This window comes from Haliotis rufescens, unplaced genomic scaffold (assembly GCF_023055435.1).
Source record: "Haliotis rufescens isolate VD_foot unplaced genomic scaffold, xgHalRufe1.0.p SCAF_19, whole genome shotgun sequence".
Taxonomy (NCBI): Eukaryota; Metazoa; Mollusca; class Gastropoda; order Lepetellida; family Haliotidae; genus Haliotis; species Haliotis rufescens.
This window is the reverse complement of record NW_025963879.1, coordinates 2,131,963-2,148,451: the sequence shown is the minus strand read 5'-3', so window position 1 is coordinate 2,148,451 and position 16,489 is coordinate 2,131,963. Positions and strand designations below refer to the sequence as shown.

At 47.4% G+C, this 16,489-nt stretch overlaps 1 protein-coding gene across 2 annotated transcripts in view; it reads left to right on the top strand.

The window, feature by feature from the left end:
• LOC124113034 (phosphorylase b kinase regulatory subunit beta-like) overlaps nt 1–16,489 on the top strand; it is a 49,008-nt gene that overhangs the window by 14,935 nt on the left and 17,584 nt on the right. For both annotated transcript variants that reach the window (XM_048398791.1, XM_048398790.1), the window contains exons 12-15: nt 996–1,093; nt 1,231–1,461; nt 2,029–2,133; nt 9,784–9,866. In XM_048398791.1, coding sequence (XP_048254748.1) covers nt 996–1,093; nt 1,231–1,461; nt 2,029–2,133; nt 9,784–9,866 — 517 coding nt within the window. The remainder of the gene's footprint in view (nt 1–995; nt 1,094–1,230; nt 1,462–2,028; nt 2,134–9,783; nt 9,867–16,489) is intronic.

Genomic DNA, 16,489 nt, shown 5'->3' with positions numbered 1-16,489 from the left:
TGAGCATGCAACGGGTGACGCCTCTGGGGCCGCCTCTACCCCTACCTCCGTGATGTTGTGATAAAGGCTGCTCATTCTCAGAGAAAGGCCTTGGGACGTGAAGATCTATCCTTCCAGGATTGGGCAGGAAGATAATCACGCCCTGACGTCAAATGTCTTCTCTTGGGAGGATCTCGCTGACACTGGAAGTCTGCCAGACACTTCTGAATTCTGAATTTTTGACACCATGTCGATGGTAGATGGAACCTCTAGTTGGTTTCTGTGGTGACCTCCACCTTGATCTTATTTAGTCTGCCGTTGAAGACCTGTGGGGCTGTAATAGGCTGCAACAACATGCTTTTCTTTGGCTCCATGAGAATACAACCTGCTGTAGAAGCTGGTTCTGTTGAACGAGCAAGAGTTGTGGCGACACCTGCGCTGACTGGAATGAGGCACACATCTGGAATGAGATGTGCAGGTGCTCTTCTTACATGACCTGCATCTAGGGTGTGCATCACTGGCGACTTGATTGTTGCTGCTCCCAGAAAACACCAGTCATCCACAATACATTTTACTAACTACCTGCTTACTTGTCTGTCTTGTCTATCAGATGATATCAGTGAAGTTTACAGTGTGAAACAGCCAACCAAACGTGTCTAGATGTGATCAACAAATTTTGACACACAGGAAAGAAGTGGTTGTTTCCCACCCCCGCATATGCAGTTGCAATTCCTTAGGAGGATAGAGTTTTCCTCACAACTATTAGATATGTTGGCAGTGAAGAGGACATCTATTAAAAATAGTGTGTGATTGACAACCTAAACAGGAATTTAGATTATGATGTAATAGAGGTATTCTTACAATTATACACAATAACGATTGTTTGATTTTTAAGTTCTGCTATTTTTAATTTTAAAATGGATTTTATTGACAGAAAATAGAGTTGTAACTTATTATTTATAAGTTTTATTGACCACTTTTCTGTTATATAACTTGGCCTCATATGTTCATTTCAGGTGATGGCCTGTTGAATGTCAATGAGTTGGATCCAGTCAGGAGATACCTGCCAGCTCTAGAAAGGCCGAAGTTTAGTGCAAGGTACTCCAAATTTCAGGTGAGATAGTTGAAATTTATGTCACTTGTAAAGTTGTGGAAATGACATGGAAAGATGTTATCTATAATTATCCCATCAAACTGGGCCCTGTTAAACAAATAACTTACTGTTAGTTTTTTGATGTGGTTGCCTTCTAGGGGACGCCACCAGACCTGATTATCCAGATTGTTCTGATCGCGGAGAGCACCCGGCTGCAGCAGTTGCTAGCCACGTACGGCATCCAGACGCAGACGCCGCATCAGATAGAGCCCATCCAAATCTGGTCCCCAAAAGAACTGACCAAAGCCTACGAGTACCTGGGCGTCAATAAGAAGCTGGGCCTGACAGGCAGGCCATCGCGGCCGTTCGGTGTTCTCAGCACATCCAAGGTACGAAGCCCCGTGGCATGGTGCACTCACTAACTTCTGTCTTGAATTTGTTTTTTTAACTGGTCACAGCTCCACACAAGTCTCGGTGCAGCATTGGGTATCATGTCTGAGACCTGCATCATGTCAAGCTTTCCTCCCACATCATACAGACATGCACTGATCCTGCTGATATACTGTTAAACCCTACTCAGTCACTCACTTGAATCCTCATCATAAGGGTTCATCAGGAAGGTGTGATGTTTGTGGATGACAACTTGGTCATTTTGTCTCCACAAAGATTTTCCTGAGGCCTGAAACAACTATTCGGCTTCGTCCATCAAGTTTGTCTCAATTCCTCCAACCTCAATATGTGTATTAAGCCAGATATAGTATAGTGTAATAATTAACAAGGGACAAAGAAAAAACAATTCAATTTGTAAAAGAATGGTTCTTGAATTGTTTCTGTAGCATAAAATGATTGGTATTATTCAACCAAATTTTGTTAGTAACTTGTCATAAAAAAATGAACAGTTTGTCACTGTTATGCAACTTATGCAAGTGTTGTTTGTTATCATGAATGTATTCCAGATTTACCGAGCTTGTAGCAAGACCATCCTCTGCTACCCACTCTTGTTCGAGCTGTCCGACTTCTACCTGGCTCAAGACATCTCTCTGGTCATGGATGACTGCAAGGTAGGTTCACCAAGGCTGGCAACAAGGGGAGTAACTCTCACCTGATACCAAGATTCATGTGTCCCCAGTACCTTATGCTTGATGCATGAGCCAACTAAAGTGTGTGGTGACAATGTGTTATTTACAGGCCCAAGTAGTATAGTTGGAATATTGCTGTCTGTGGTATAAAACACTTTATGAAACACTCACTTCACTCTGAAATGTCTGTCTGTCTGTCTGTCTGTCTGTCTTATGGTGATTCTTATATTATAGAAGAACTGGGACCTTGTCTACCTGAACACAAGCCTTTACAATGTCCCTATGGCATATTATGAAATCCTCCACCCAACAAAGTTTTGAGGGGTATATAGAAACAGGAAATGTCTGTTGTTTTTTTTGTTTCCGGAGCTAAAACTGTTTGATATTTCTTCATGCAATGTTGTAAGCACATCAAGCATGTGCTGATCTGGGGCTGTATGCTTTTCAGGAATGTTTTAATTTTTACTGTGTTCCCAGAGTGACAAGTTGAACATAGGTTTGAATGAGGGAGGGTATTTGTCCAGAGCAATACTAATAAAATGTTCAATATTTCTTCGTGAAAGTTTGCATACACATCAGCAATCTCATTAACATCAGACCTCAGTTCTCGCTACCGCTAAACAAAGATCTGAGGACATCCCATACGGGATCACGTCAGAACGATCTTTCATCCAACCAATCAGAGCATCGCTTACCAGATTATGAAAGTGACAGTCTGAATGTGATTTCTAATCATGCAACCTCGAAAATATTAACTCTGAACGATAGTTACGGGTTTAACGACTGAATCCATACAATCTAGACGATCTATTAGCCATTCCAGAATGTACTTTTGTTCAGTTTTCAAATTTGTAATTGAGAATTTGTCAAAATATGTTTCAAAGCGTAGTCACAATTTGAAATTAGTGCCGTAAAGCACGAGAAAGCTGCCTTCTGATTGGTCATTCCATTGGGCGGTCAAAGTTCGTGCAAGGTTGGTCTGACGTGACCCTTAATGGGATGTCCTCAGATCTTTGTTTAGTTGTAGGGGGAACTAGGATCTGATTTTAATGAGATTGACACATCAGTCATGTGCTGAAATATTTGAAATTTGTATATTTTTTACTTATCCTGCATTACTCCTTAATGCATTCACTGCTTACCTTGCAACAAAAAAAACTGGGACAGCTAACCGGCGATGGTCCTTGAGTGAATGGCTCTGTTCACAATCCCACTTTTATATCCCGCCGTCGCTGTCCCTGTGACCTCATGTGACCAAAGGTCAACTCTTCACATCACTGCCTGTCGCGACATAGCTAGGACGTTTCCAGCGGAGCTCTCGTTTTTTTTTATTTATTTAGGCCTTCCATTCGTCTACCATTCTAAAATTCTTCTGCGATGGGTGATGTATACCTTTCATATTACTTTCAACATGTTGTGAAGTTGTATTTGATGTTTTGAGGCGGAAAAAAAGACGGGGAACAGATAGCACGTGGCGGGGAAAAAAAGACGTGTCTTTTTTTCCCCGCCACGTGCTATCTGTTCCCCGCCATTTTGAATTGTGTTACAATTGTTTGCTTGGTAAAAGTAGTCAATTGTTTACAATTATCGGCTAGGTATGTATAACATATTTCATATGTTGTTTTCAATACTACTAGCTTTGGCGGTTCATTGAGTTGCGTATATTCAAGCATTTATACACTTTCAACTCGTTCAAAAATTTTGCCGAGAAATTATCTACGGCAGTAAATTCCAGTCCCGTTTTCTTCTAGTGTATTATTGCGTAACTTATGCTTGTGCGTCGTACTAATTGTCGTGGAAAAAAATCTATTCAAGATCCTCACCCACGTTGTTTGTCGTGTACACAAATTTATGCACCAAATTCTAAATGTGTTTTTTGTAGAAACCTCTCTCCAACGAGTTTCGCGAGGTATAGGCAAGTTACTCACAAACGTATTTTGCAAATTTTCGCAAATGAGCGAGGGACAGGCTTCGATCATTACGACGCAACCTTTATCTATGAGGGATAATAGGTCGGCCGTAACTGTCACCGCGGAGGTGCACATGCCACCGGAATCTTCTCTCCCGGAGAATGTTGGGCGTATTATAATTGCACCTAATTTGGAGAATTCTACATCTGTTACGTCTGCAGACAGTGCGCCAGCGTCTCAAGATGCGTTGTCGGGGAAAGCGCCAAGCCAAGCTAGACTCAAGTCTACTCCATTGAGCATTGCGCCTCATATGCCTGCGCCGAGCGCAGCCAAGCCCTACTACCCAAGCGCTTCTACAATGACATCAGCCCAAGGGTTATCAGCGTATGATATTACGCAACCAGCGCACGATTAGCTTAGCGCTGTACCAACGTATCCAGCGCAGGCGCCTATGCCAATTCCAAACACTAATTGGATGCAAAATTTTCTACAATCAATGTGGCAGCAGTCTATGACACAACTGTATCCTGCGCCTACGCCTGCGCCTATGCCTATGCCTTTGCCTACGCCTATACCTATGTATCAGACACCTGCATCAACTACATCTACGGCACTTATTTTACCGCCTACTCCAGTGACTAATGTGTATAACACTCCTATTATGAGTCATAATACAGTACATTCTTCGTTGAGTAGTACCAGTACACCTGCCCGTACTTGGACATCAACTCATGATTCCTTGTCACCAGGCAGTTCATCTAAGCCCTCGGTCAGAGGTAATATTGCACATCGGAGTAGAAGTCGTTCACCATCAAGACGTACACATCAACGTCGTTCTGATTCATCAGATGGTTCTAATGGTGAGGAGGGAGATTCCGCGAACGAATGGAATACTCACCTTAGCCTGGCTCAAGTACCTGATTGGGTAGCTGACCGCCTCATTTCAGTACCTTCCCCGGGTAGTGGGGTAGATAAAAAAGATACTATTTGGACACATCCTACGTCGATTCCGATTGACCCTATGATGTCAGATATGATTAGATCTTTGGATGAGGACTTCTCCAGGCTCACACTTACGCCGTCATTCAGACCTCCCAGGTTTAGGAAAGATGAATTTCCTATTCATGGCTTTGAGGCAGCAAACCAGGCACATAGTTTGGATGAGGATATACAGAGAATGACAGGCTCGTCAAGGCCTACCACTCTTAAGGTTCAGGATACCAGAGTTACGTTTATTGAAACAGAAATCCGAAGGGTATTAAAACCTTTAGCAGCATTAGCATCGTCTACTCGGGCGGTAGAGCAGGATCTGTCAGAGGATAATCCTAACCGACTAGATCACCTCCAAACTATAGTTGATTTTCAACAGCGTCAGATTGACCATATGAGGAATCATCTTAAAGCTGCGTTGGCAGAAATAACTGTCACTCGGAGATTGGGTTATTTAGCCTTATCTACTTGGGACTCAGAGTTTAAACGCAGATTGCTACGTCAACCTTGGTCTTCCTCATCTCTGTTCAACGAACAGATTTCAGACACACACGCGAAGGTTTCCAGTTACGCTAGGGATGAAACAGCACTCAAGGCTTTGGAGCATGTTTCTCAAAATTTTTCCCAGCGATCAGGCAAGTCAGGCAACTACAGGCCTAGACGTGAGTCGCTTAAGGAAGGACAGGTGCAAGATTCTTTTCGTGGCAGAGGAAAACCCCAGGGTTCTTATCAATCCCGACGTGGTAAATACCACAGTAAGGGAGGTGATAGGAGGGGCAAACATTGAAATGTTAGACAGTCACGACTGGGATCTCCTACCCCCAGTCGTCCCAATTGTCGATACCCCTGTAGGCGGGAGACTGAATCGGTTTTGGAAGAACTGGAGCATCCTCAGGGACGATTATGTTCTCAACATTCTACGCCACGGTTACCAACTAGACATAGAGGTTTTTCCTCCGTTGACCACGGCACCCATTCCGGGGAATTATCCAAGGAAGCAACATGTCCTTTTAAAGGCCAACATAGACTTACTATTGGAGAAAAGAGCCGTAGAGATTATACACACCCCAGCGCTAACTCCGGGATTTTATTCTCACATCTTCCTGGTACCCAAGAAGGGCTCAGACAAGATGAGAATGATACACAATCTCTCTGTTTTCAACGAGCTCTATCTGAAGCGTCCACCCTATTTCCGCCTCATTACATTGAGACTACTCAGAACCAGCATAAAAGCGTTCGATTCCTTGATCAGTATCGATCTACAGGATGCATATCTGCACATACCGATTCATCCCAAAGATCGCAGATTCCTCAGGTTCCAGTTCAATGGGGTCCACTACCAGTGGGCAGTACCCCCATTTGGCATTTCAGTGGCCCCGTGGCTATTTACACGAATAATGAAGCCCATAACTGTGTTTCTACAGCTGAGGAACATTTGGTTCCAGTCGTACATAGACGACTGTCTCCTGTGTCATCAACACACACCGACGTTAGTATGTCACCGGGAATTCACCAGAAGACTACTATATCAACTGGGTTGGATAGTCAACGAGGCGAAATCGGAGTTAACTCCATCATTTCGGCTCCAGTTCATAGGAGGACTATTTCAAACAGATCAGAACCTCCTGTCGGTCCCCAGGGACAGATGGCACAAGATTTTACGCCCCCTGTCACCTGCTCTTTGTCAACCACGCACACTTCACCAATGGCAAGTGTTGCTAGGGTTACTCATCTCAGCCCAGGACCTAACCAACAGAGGCCGATTACAGTTACGCCCAATACAACAATTCCTCAATCCCTACATCAGGAGTCAGGATCCACTCAAGGCCATCATGCTACCAACGCATTTGAGACCTTATCTCGAATGTCTTAGGAGGAATCTCTTTATCAGGGTTGTCCTCGAATCTACACCTATTTGCAGACGCCTCCCTTCAGGGGTGGGGTGCTCACCTACAAGACCAGACAGTCTCAGGGCTATGGTCAAGCGCTCATCGGAAATGGCACATAAACAATCTGGAGTTGGAAGCTGTAATTCTAGCCATATCCCATTGGCAGAATCAACTACAATCAACCCAACTCTCCATATCCACAGACAACAGCCCTGTGGTGTGGTGCCTGCGCAATCAGGGAACAACACACTCCAACTCGCTACTTCAACAGACATTTAGGTTTTTCCATCTAGTGGATCGGCTGCAACTACAGTTCATAGTTCAGCACATCCCCGGATGTCGAAACATTCTGGCCGATGCTCTATAACGCCCAGACAGGGTAGCACCCACCGAGTGGAAACTTCACACAGAAGCATTCCAATTATTGGTTCGAAAGTTCGGGCAACCAAACATCGACCTGTTTGCAACTTGCCAAAACCACCAACTTTTGACATATGTCTCCCCGTTACCAGATCCGAGGGCTTGGGCGGTGGACGCATTCAGCATTCCTTGGGAAGGAATAAAGGCGTATGCATTTCCGCCACCAGTTCTACTTTCCAGGGTAATACAAAAGATCCAAGAGACAAGAACACTTGCTCTGACTTTGGTCGCGCCCTGGTGGCCAGCGAGAGGGTGGTTCGTCGAGCTCAGGAAGCTAGCAGGAAACGATCCACTACCCCTTCCACAGTTGTCCAACCTACTGATCCACCCTCACAGCAAATTGCCTCATCCAACACCAGACAAATTTCGTCTGCAAGGTTGGTTCGTCTTAAAAAGGCATTAAGTGCAAAAGGCTATTCGGCTCGGGCAGCAAAAGCTATAACCTTAGCTCATCGTCCCTCTACTAGAAGCCTTTACGATGATAAGTGGGGATCGTTTGAAACTTTTTGCAAGGCAAAAGGTCAAGATCCTGCTACGGCGTCACCTCAGTTTTTAGCTGAATACCTCCTACATCTGCGTACCCAGAGACACTTGAAAGGTAGCACCATTACCACGTACTTGGTTGCACTTAACTCAGTGTTGGCCGTTCCGGATAATCGTAAGATTACTAAGATCCCGGAACTACAGGCCTTATTACGCTCATTCAGGCTTGTTCCGTGGGATCTGAACGTGGTACTTCGAGGTTTGCGAGGACCCCCATTTGAGCCCCTCAATGCATCCTACTTTTATGACCTCACCAAGAAAACAATGTTTCTCTTGGCATTAGCCACAGCGGCACGGGTGAGCGAATTACATGCAATCGATATCACCCGGGTTCGTTTTGAGCATGGGACGCACGGAGCGGTACATCTAGGGTTGTGCTGGGATTTTATTGCCAAGAATCAATTACCAGGCCAACCTGATCGTTCCTTCACCATTCCACCAATCTCGACGATTGTGGGCAGTGAGGATGAGGGTGAACTTCTATTATGTCCGGTACGGGCACTGCGAATTTTCATCTGCCGTTTCAAGACTAGGCGTGGTTCGAGGAAGCGGTTATTTATACCCGTATCTACTACATCCACGACCGAGGTCAGTCGCAACACCATATCCTTATGGTTACGCGCAGTCATCCTTCAGGCCTATTCGATCGCCAATTTGGATCCACCAAGAACGAATAATCCTCATGAGATCAGGGCATTAGCCTCTACCATGGCCTTACACAGCAATTGTACTATCAAGACAATCATGGAAGGATGTTTTTGGAGGTCTGACACATTTTTCGCTAGTCATTATCTTCGCGATGTGACTCTCGAGGACATTGAAGGTGTACGGAGTTTTGGGCCGTTGGTTGTAGCTCAGCAAGTTACCAACCCTCGACGCAAATAATATACGCACCCTATACAGAGCCTTTTCCTGTTCGGTGTAATTGATCAGATTTCGCCAAGGGAAGACAAGTTATTGTCATCAGGGCTATAATCATATAGTAAGTAAAGATTTGGCTGAGCAGCTCGTTGTCTTTATTACTAAAATGTTTAGGGAACTATTCTTTAATTCCCATGTGCAATTGTTTGCCACATTGTAATACCCTACCGTATTAGCATTTTCTCTCAACTTTTCCGCTTAACGGTTTACTGACCAATCTGTGTCAGGTTGTCAGGGTGTGAATTATTGAGGTTTCTGTATTGTGAGGATTTCCCACCTCCATACCGTCCGATACAGATGCATTAAGGAGTAATGCAGGATAAGTAAAAAATTTAGTAAAATCTAAATATTTTTTACATTTGTATACTTATCCTGCATTACTACGTTTAAGGCCCACCCGTCGCAGACTTGCCTCCCCACTTTGGCTTCAGAAACCTCAAAAGTATGTTTTTTAAGCTCGGGCGACAGGCAGTGATGTGAAGAGTTGACCTTTGGTCACGTGAGGTCACAGGGACAGCGACGGCGGGATATAAAAGTGGGATTGTGAACAGAGCCATTCACCCAAGGACCATCGCCGGTTAGCTGTCCCAGTTTTTTTTGTCGCAAGGTAAGCAGTGAATGCATTAAGGAGTAATGCAGGATAAGTATAAAAATGTAAAAAATATTTAGATTTTACTAAATCTTTAAAGTTTCCTGGCTAACAAGATGAGCATAACTCATAAACCTATCAATAGTCCTTCATGTTATAATGTAATAACAACCTTGTATAATTATGTCCTTATATATACCTACATAATATACTCCAGTTTATTATGTTGTTTATTGATATATTGTACTGTGGCCATGAGGGCGTCAATACTGAGTTGACTTTTGTATTTGTATCTTGTATTGTTTTAACTAGACTTTAAGAGCCAATTAATGAAATGGAAGAAATGTCATGGCTTTCTTTCTGTCCACAGAATGATCTTGCCTTCTTGTCGAAGCGGTGGAAGTTGTCCGGCCGACCCACATGGTGTATGGTCATCAGGGAGAACTCAATCAGGTAAGACTTCATACTCAGCACTATAGTGGATGTTTCTTCAGCCAGGAACAGGAGGTCACTTTATCAGTTGTCACAGTGAAATAGCATTTAGGTAACTCCTCCTCCACAACATGATGCTTCTCAAGTACTTCAGGAACAGGCTCTTTGAGTACAAAGAAAACTTCATTATTACATTAAGTAATACGTTACCACTGTTATACCGAGGCTGTTGTCTCCCACAACTGCTGCTATAGCGAAATCTACCACAGAGATCTCAATTACCTCATGCAGCACGTGCGTAGCCACCTAGCTGCCATGTGACACCCTTCACTCTTGTCTCCTTCGTCTGCTTAGCAAGACGTGTTTTCTCCTGCTGAAGCGTTCCTTGAAGATTTGGTGATATTTATTATCGTTTATTCTCTAATAAACTGTGCTTTTATGGGGCGTTGCGGTAGCTACGCTTGGTTATAATTTTCCCGCCAAACGGAAAATTTTTCCCGCCCTTTTTTCTATATACTTGCGGGGTTCGCGTATGCACGTTGTGTTTTACGTTTCCCCTGTTCTTGTATGTTTTGGGGGTTCACATAACTTATTTCTTTAGTAAAAGTTATATGTGTATGTTATATGTTCACATTGCTCGTTTATTTTCTTGTGAAAATGTTCGTTTGTGAATCATTGTGGTGCGTGCGTTGTAACCATGTTTTGTTCTTTGTTTCTAGAAAACAATCAATGTCTGACATGGATATGTCCCCTGTCTCCACCCCCTCTACCCCTGCTCCTCGGAGTTGTGGGGTGTGCAGAAAGTTTTTGTCGTCCCGGGATCCCCACGATCATTGCCCGCGGTGCAGGGTTCCTTGCGAGGAAACCCGGTGCACCCTGTGCGAAGGTCTGGGACCTGCGGAGTTTGAGCGGTACCGGCTGTGCGCGCAGTCCGTTTCCACCCCTGTGGTGGCCGGTTCGTCCGGTCGGGGCCCCCGTGCGGGCACCTCCTTGTCGGCTGCGGCGGATCCCCTTGCGGCCCTCGGGCTGTCTGGGGCTTCCGTCGCCGCATTGTTGTCGCAAATTGTGGACTCCAAGCTGGTGGCCTTATCGCAAGATAGGCCGCTGGCTGTTCCGTCCCCGGCCTCTTCGGTGGCCGCGGGTTCGGACGCGGGGTCCACCGGTACGGCGCCGGCTGCCGTGGTTACCGGTCCTTCCCCCGAACCGTTGCTTCCGCTATCGGTTAAGGACCGCGTGGCCATGGTGTATGACCTCTTCGAGGACATGCCAAAGCCCCTGCCGATACCGCGGGGTATCCACGGTTCCGTGGGTTCCTCCGAGGTATACGACGAGTCGTCCGACAAGGCTTTCCCGGCATCAACCTTGCTGCGCGGGATTAAGCCGTCTTTGGAGAAAGCCTTCACGGCTGCCTCCGGTCGGGGTCTCCCGTTACCTCCCCCGTCGTGGAGAAAAGGGTCTTTCCCAGTTCATGACCTTGCCTTTCCCGAGGCTGGTCCTTCTGCGGAAGCCCATGTGGAGCGTTTGGGGGTCCGTGCCCCACCGGTTGCCACGGTACCGCAAGGTACCCTGCAACAGCTGGACACCCTCGCTCGACACTCCATGCTGGCTATGTCTCACGGAGACACATACCTGGCTGCGGCGGCCAGTCTGGTCGAAGGTTCTCCCACGGACCGTGACCAGCGCATTTACAACTGCTTGCTCGGTTTGAATGCTTCCCTGGAGTACGTTGCCGGGGCTTCGGCCTTTGTTTCCGGCACGTGCCATTTTCTTCGGCGCCAGTCGTATCTGGTTGCTTCAGGGTTGGACGCTGCCAATCAGGAGGTGCTCCTTTCGCAGCCTTGGTCTGCTCGGACCCTGTTTAATAACAAGATCCCTGGGGTTCTGAAGGAACAACAGGCCGCTGTGTCTGCCGAGGCCTTTCGGCACACACTGGATCTTGTGGGGTCCTTGCATAGGCGCCTGGGTGCCGCTCCGAAGCGGAGCGCGCCCCAGGTTGCTGCGTCCGGCAGGCCTAAGGGGTCGGGTCCTTCTTCCTCCGGGAAGAAGCCCCGCTCTGAGGGCTCCGGTAAGGGTTCTCAGCAGCCCTTTCGCGGGAAGAAGGGGAACTGGGGGAAGCCCAAGTCGTCTAAGGACGGCAAGGGCCCCTCCAGGTGACTCTCATTGGAGGGGTTCGTATGCCGACAGCGCCAACTTCGGTTGGCCCCTAGGCGAACCCGAGTCACACGGCCCTGGACAGTTGCGCCTGCCGCAGCCCGTCCGGCCCCCCTCTCTTTCCCCAGTGGGAGCCAGACTCCAGACTTACTGGGAGAATTGGGAACAAGTGTTCGACGACCCGTGGGTGGTCAACACGATTCAAAGCGAATCCGCCGCTCACCGTTGCCCCGTCGGCAGGTTTCTATTCGGAAACCGATCTTCCCTTCCTCGCCAATGCCATCGGCAGGTTGGTGGAGAAGAGGGCAGTTCGGGAGTTAGCTCTACCAGAAATAACACCGGGGTTTTTACTCCAGGATATTTCTCGTTCCCAAGAAGGACAGTGCCGAACTCAGAATGATTCACAACTTGAAATCGTTCAACGAGTTCTACCTGCGCAAGCCGCCCAAGTTCAGAATGTTGAGCTTGACGGACCTGAAAGCACTGATCATGCCGGCCGACTGGCTAGCTTCGATCGACCTGAAGGATGCTTATCTGCATGTTCCGATTCACTCGGATCATCACAGGTATCTCAGGTTTGTCTTTCAAGGCAGGCACTACGAGTGGGTTGTACTCCCATTCGGTCTTTCGTCCGCTCCCTGGCTGTTCACCCGGTTAACCACCCCCATAGTGGGGTTCCTCCACCGGAGGGGTGTCCGGTACTTCGCGTACCTGGACGACTCGCTAGTAGCAAATCGAATGTCGGACACCCTGTCACGCCATCTCGTTTTCGCACGTCGGCTCTTGGAGCAATTGGGGTGGATTGTCAATCTCCCCAAGAGCGAGTTAACCCCTTCTCAGAACACAGTTCATCGGAGGTCGGTTCAACACGGTGTCCCATCGCCTATTTGTCCCCCCAGACCGGTGGCACAAAATTCAGGCGATGATTGCCAAAGTCTTAGCGGTGCAACAGACTGTTCACTTTTGGGAACAGCTGTTAGGGCTACTTGTATCAGCCCAGGACTGCACCGTACGGGGTCGTCTCCAACTCCGCCCGCTGCAACGTTTTTTAATCCAGTTGTTAGCAACGGAGGTGAACAGTGCGACCGTCGCCCTCCCGGATCGGCTCCGACCGCATCTGGAGTGGTGGACGGTCCCTTACAATGTCTTATCAGGAGCCTCTATGCGGCCCTACCGGGCCACGTTGAACCTGTATACAGACGCCTCTCTAGTGGGCTGGGGCGCCCATCTATAGGGGGAGGTGAGCTCGGGGCTGTGGTGCGTAGACGAACTAGGTCTTCACATCAATTGTCTCGAGTTCAAGGCAGTGATCAACGCAGTCAATCACTGGAAGCATCGTCTCGTCGACGCCCGGCTCATGCTGGCGACCGACAACACGACGGTAGTGTCCTATGTGAACAAACTGGGGGGAACCCACAGTCACTCGCTGCTCGATCTCACGTTCGAGTTTTACGCTCTGGTGGACAGTGTCCCGTGCCAGATACGCGCCCGTCACATCCCAGGTGTGCGGAACGTACTGGCCGATGCTCTATCGAGGCCTCGGGATCCGAGCCCCACAGAGTGGATGCTGAACCCAGTAGTGTTTCAGTGGCTGTGCGGACGTTTGGGTCGTCCGATGGTCGACCTGTTCGCAACGCGGTTCAACAATCAACTCCCGTTGTTTGTATCACCAGTCCCGGACCCGAGGGCCATCGATCACGATGCTCTCGTGTTAGACTGGACGGGCTTGGACGCTTATGCTTACCCGCAGACAGCGTTGATACCACACATTCTAAGCCGGCTTCGAGAAGTTGGCTGTCGAATGTTACTGATCGCGCCCATGTGGCCGAACAGATCGTGGTACCCCGACTTGCTGACCCAGGTCACGCAGTCGCCACTCCCACTGCCTGTGAGACTGGATCTCTTGATCCACCCTCACACCCGTCAGCTTCATCCAAACGCAGGGCAGTTCAATCTGCACACGTGGATGTTGTCACCGAGCGTCTGAGGAGTAAAGGTTTTTCTCGCCGGGCGTCTCGGGCATACGTTAGTATGCATCGTGATTCTACCCAGAAGGTGTATAATGCACGTTGGGTTATTTTCACGAAGTGGTGTTGTAAACATCACATTCATTCGCCAGATAAGGTATCTGTGCAGGATATTGCTCGTTTCATGTCTCACTTGCGAGAGACCCGGAAACTCTCCGGGGGTTCCATTGCCAACTATGTCTCGTCCGTTGCTACGTTACGGGACGTTGCTATGGGTACCAGTCTCTCCAAAGAGCCGGAGATACGGGGTATTATCAAGGGTTTCAAACAGCACGATCTTAAGAAGGGCAGCCTTCGGGCACCGGCCTGGGATCTTTCCCTAGTGTTGCAATCACTTACGGAAGCTCCGTATGAACCCTTGCATAGTGCTTCGTTCCGGCATGTGACTTGGAAAACAGCATTTCTCCTCTCCTTTGCCACGGCGGCACGTGTATCCGAAATTCATGCACTCGATGTCGCCAAGGTACGATTCGATAGGGGTGACGAAGGAGCGGTCCGCCTGGGCCTGCTCATGGGCTTCGTCGCCAAGAATCAGAGAGTCGGGCAAGCGGAGAGAAAATTCACTGTAAGATCACTCAAAGAAATCTTACATCCTGCTGATACTGAGGACAGAGCGCTGTGTCCGGTTAGGGCCCTTAAGTATTATCTGAAGGCTTCGAATGAACGTAGACAAGGGCGTGACCGTCTGTTCATATCGTGTAACCCTAATCGCACGGTTGACATAACTCACAACTCGATTGCGTTGTGGCTTCGTTCTGTCATCAATCTGGCGTACCCGTCTCGGGGGTTACCGGTAGCGGGGTCAAACCCGCACGAGATCAGGGCGCTAGCGGCAACATTTGCCCTACACTCGAATATCTCTGTTCACAGAATATTACGAGGTTGTTACTGGCGTTCTGACTCGGTTTTTGCCAATCATTACCTCAGAAAGGTTTCTGATGAAGACGTGGAGGGGGTGCATCGTCTTGGGCCGCTGATCGCGGCACAAGCGGTCATCTAGGGGGTGTGTCCAGCGCAATTTCAAACTCCGCAGTCGTCAGTCCTTGCACGGTGGTCAATCTGTGTCGTCTCCAATGTTCCCACGCCGTGGGTACAGGAGTGGGGGTCCTGCAAACCAGCGCACTCACACCACAGGTGAGGCGGCTTTTTGTGTGTTTTGTCCTCATTTGTATTTTGACAGTTATGCATTTAATTGTCTGTCGTGTATTCCAACCTTGCGATACATGCTTACGAATACTGGAATTAGGTCACGCGCCTAATGCATACTTTCAGTAGGCTTGCTCTGGGATATACGGTCTGAAGGAAATTAATTTCCCTCTTTTCGACTGTTTAACCTGATCTAAGATTTAGCTCACGCGGATACAGTGTTCTCATCCGCTGCGGCGATGAAATACCTATCCAGTGGGGCCGTTTGGAGTCACCAATCGTTTTGGCAATGACGATTGAGCCTTACGGTATGCGCATGACAGTGCTTTGGTATTCCTATAGGGTAACGCCTAGCTAGGTGCATGCGCATCGAGTGCTTCCGCCTTGGTGTTTACTTCCGCTGGTCGGAAGGAACGCTAGCAGTCAGGATTCGGGTTGTAGGTGCTCCCCACCGCCTACTGTGGTAGTCAGCCTCGGTATAACAGTGGTAACGTATTACTTAATGTAATTTGTAGAATTTTCCTATTCGGAATATTCTATAAGTAATACGTTACCACTGGGCTGCTGCCCGCCCGTCCGTCCCCCGAGCACTTGCTCTCGCAGGAGACAAGAGTGAAGGGTGTCACATGGCAGCTAGGTGGCTACGCACGTGCTGCATGAGGTAATTGAGATCTCTGTGGTAGATTTCGCTATAGCAGCAGTTGTGGGAGACAACAGCCTCGGTATAACAGTGGTAACGTATTACTTATAGAATATTCCGAATAGGAAAATTCTACAAATTTCAATATTTTCTGCCCTCCTTGTTCTGAATATCTCTCCCTGTGGTAACGTCACTTCCATTGCAAGAGATGCTTCATTCAAGGACAAGTTATGGATATTGTCCATGAAAAGTTCTCAGAAATCTTAATTTAATCACAGGTTATGTATCTTTCAGCCTCAGTGTCTTTTTAGAAAATGGTTCAAACATATCCTAGCTGGTACAAGCATGTTGTTCTCAAGTAGTATCATGTATTTTCTGTATCTGTGATGGTGCCAGAGCCAGAAAGTGCACTTTAAATATAGTGAAGCCTATTAACTCCACATCCTGAGGACCATGTAGTGTGTTAAGTGCCATTTGAATAGCTTAGTGCTGATAACAGCTCTGCTGAGATCGAGGAGCTACAATGTCTCGAAATGTCAAGTTAAATTTATGTTACAATGTCTTGATATGTCAAGTTACATGTATGTACAGCATTTTTATGTGATTTTATTCTCCATTCTTTTCTGAATTATTCTCCCACTCAAAAATAAGAAAAAATGTTTTCTATGTCTAGGCATTTG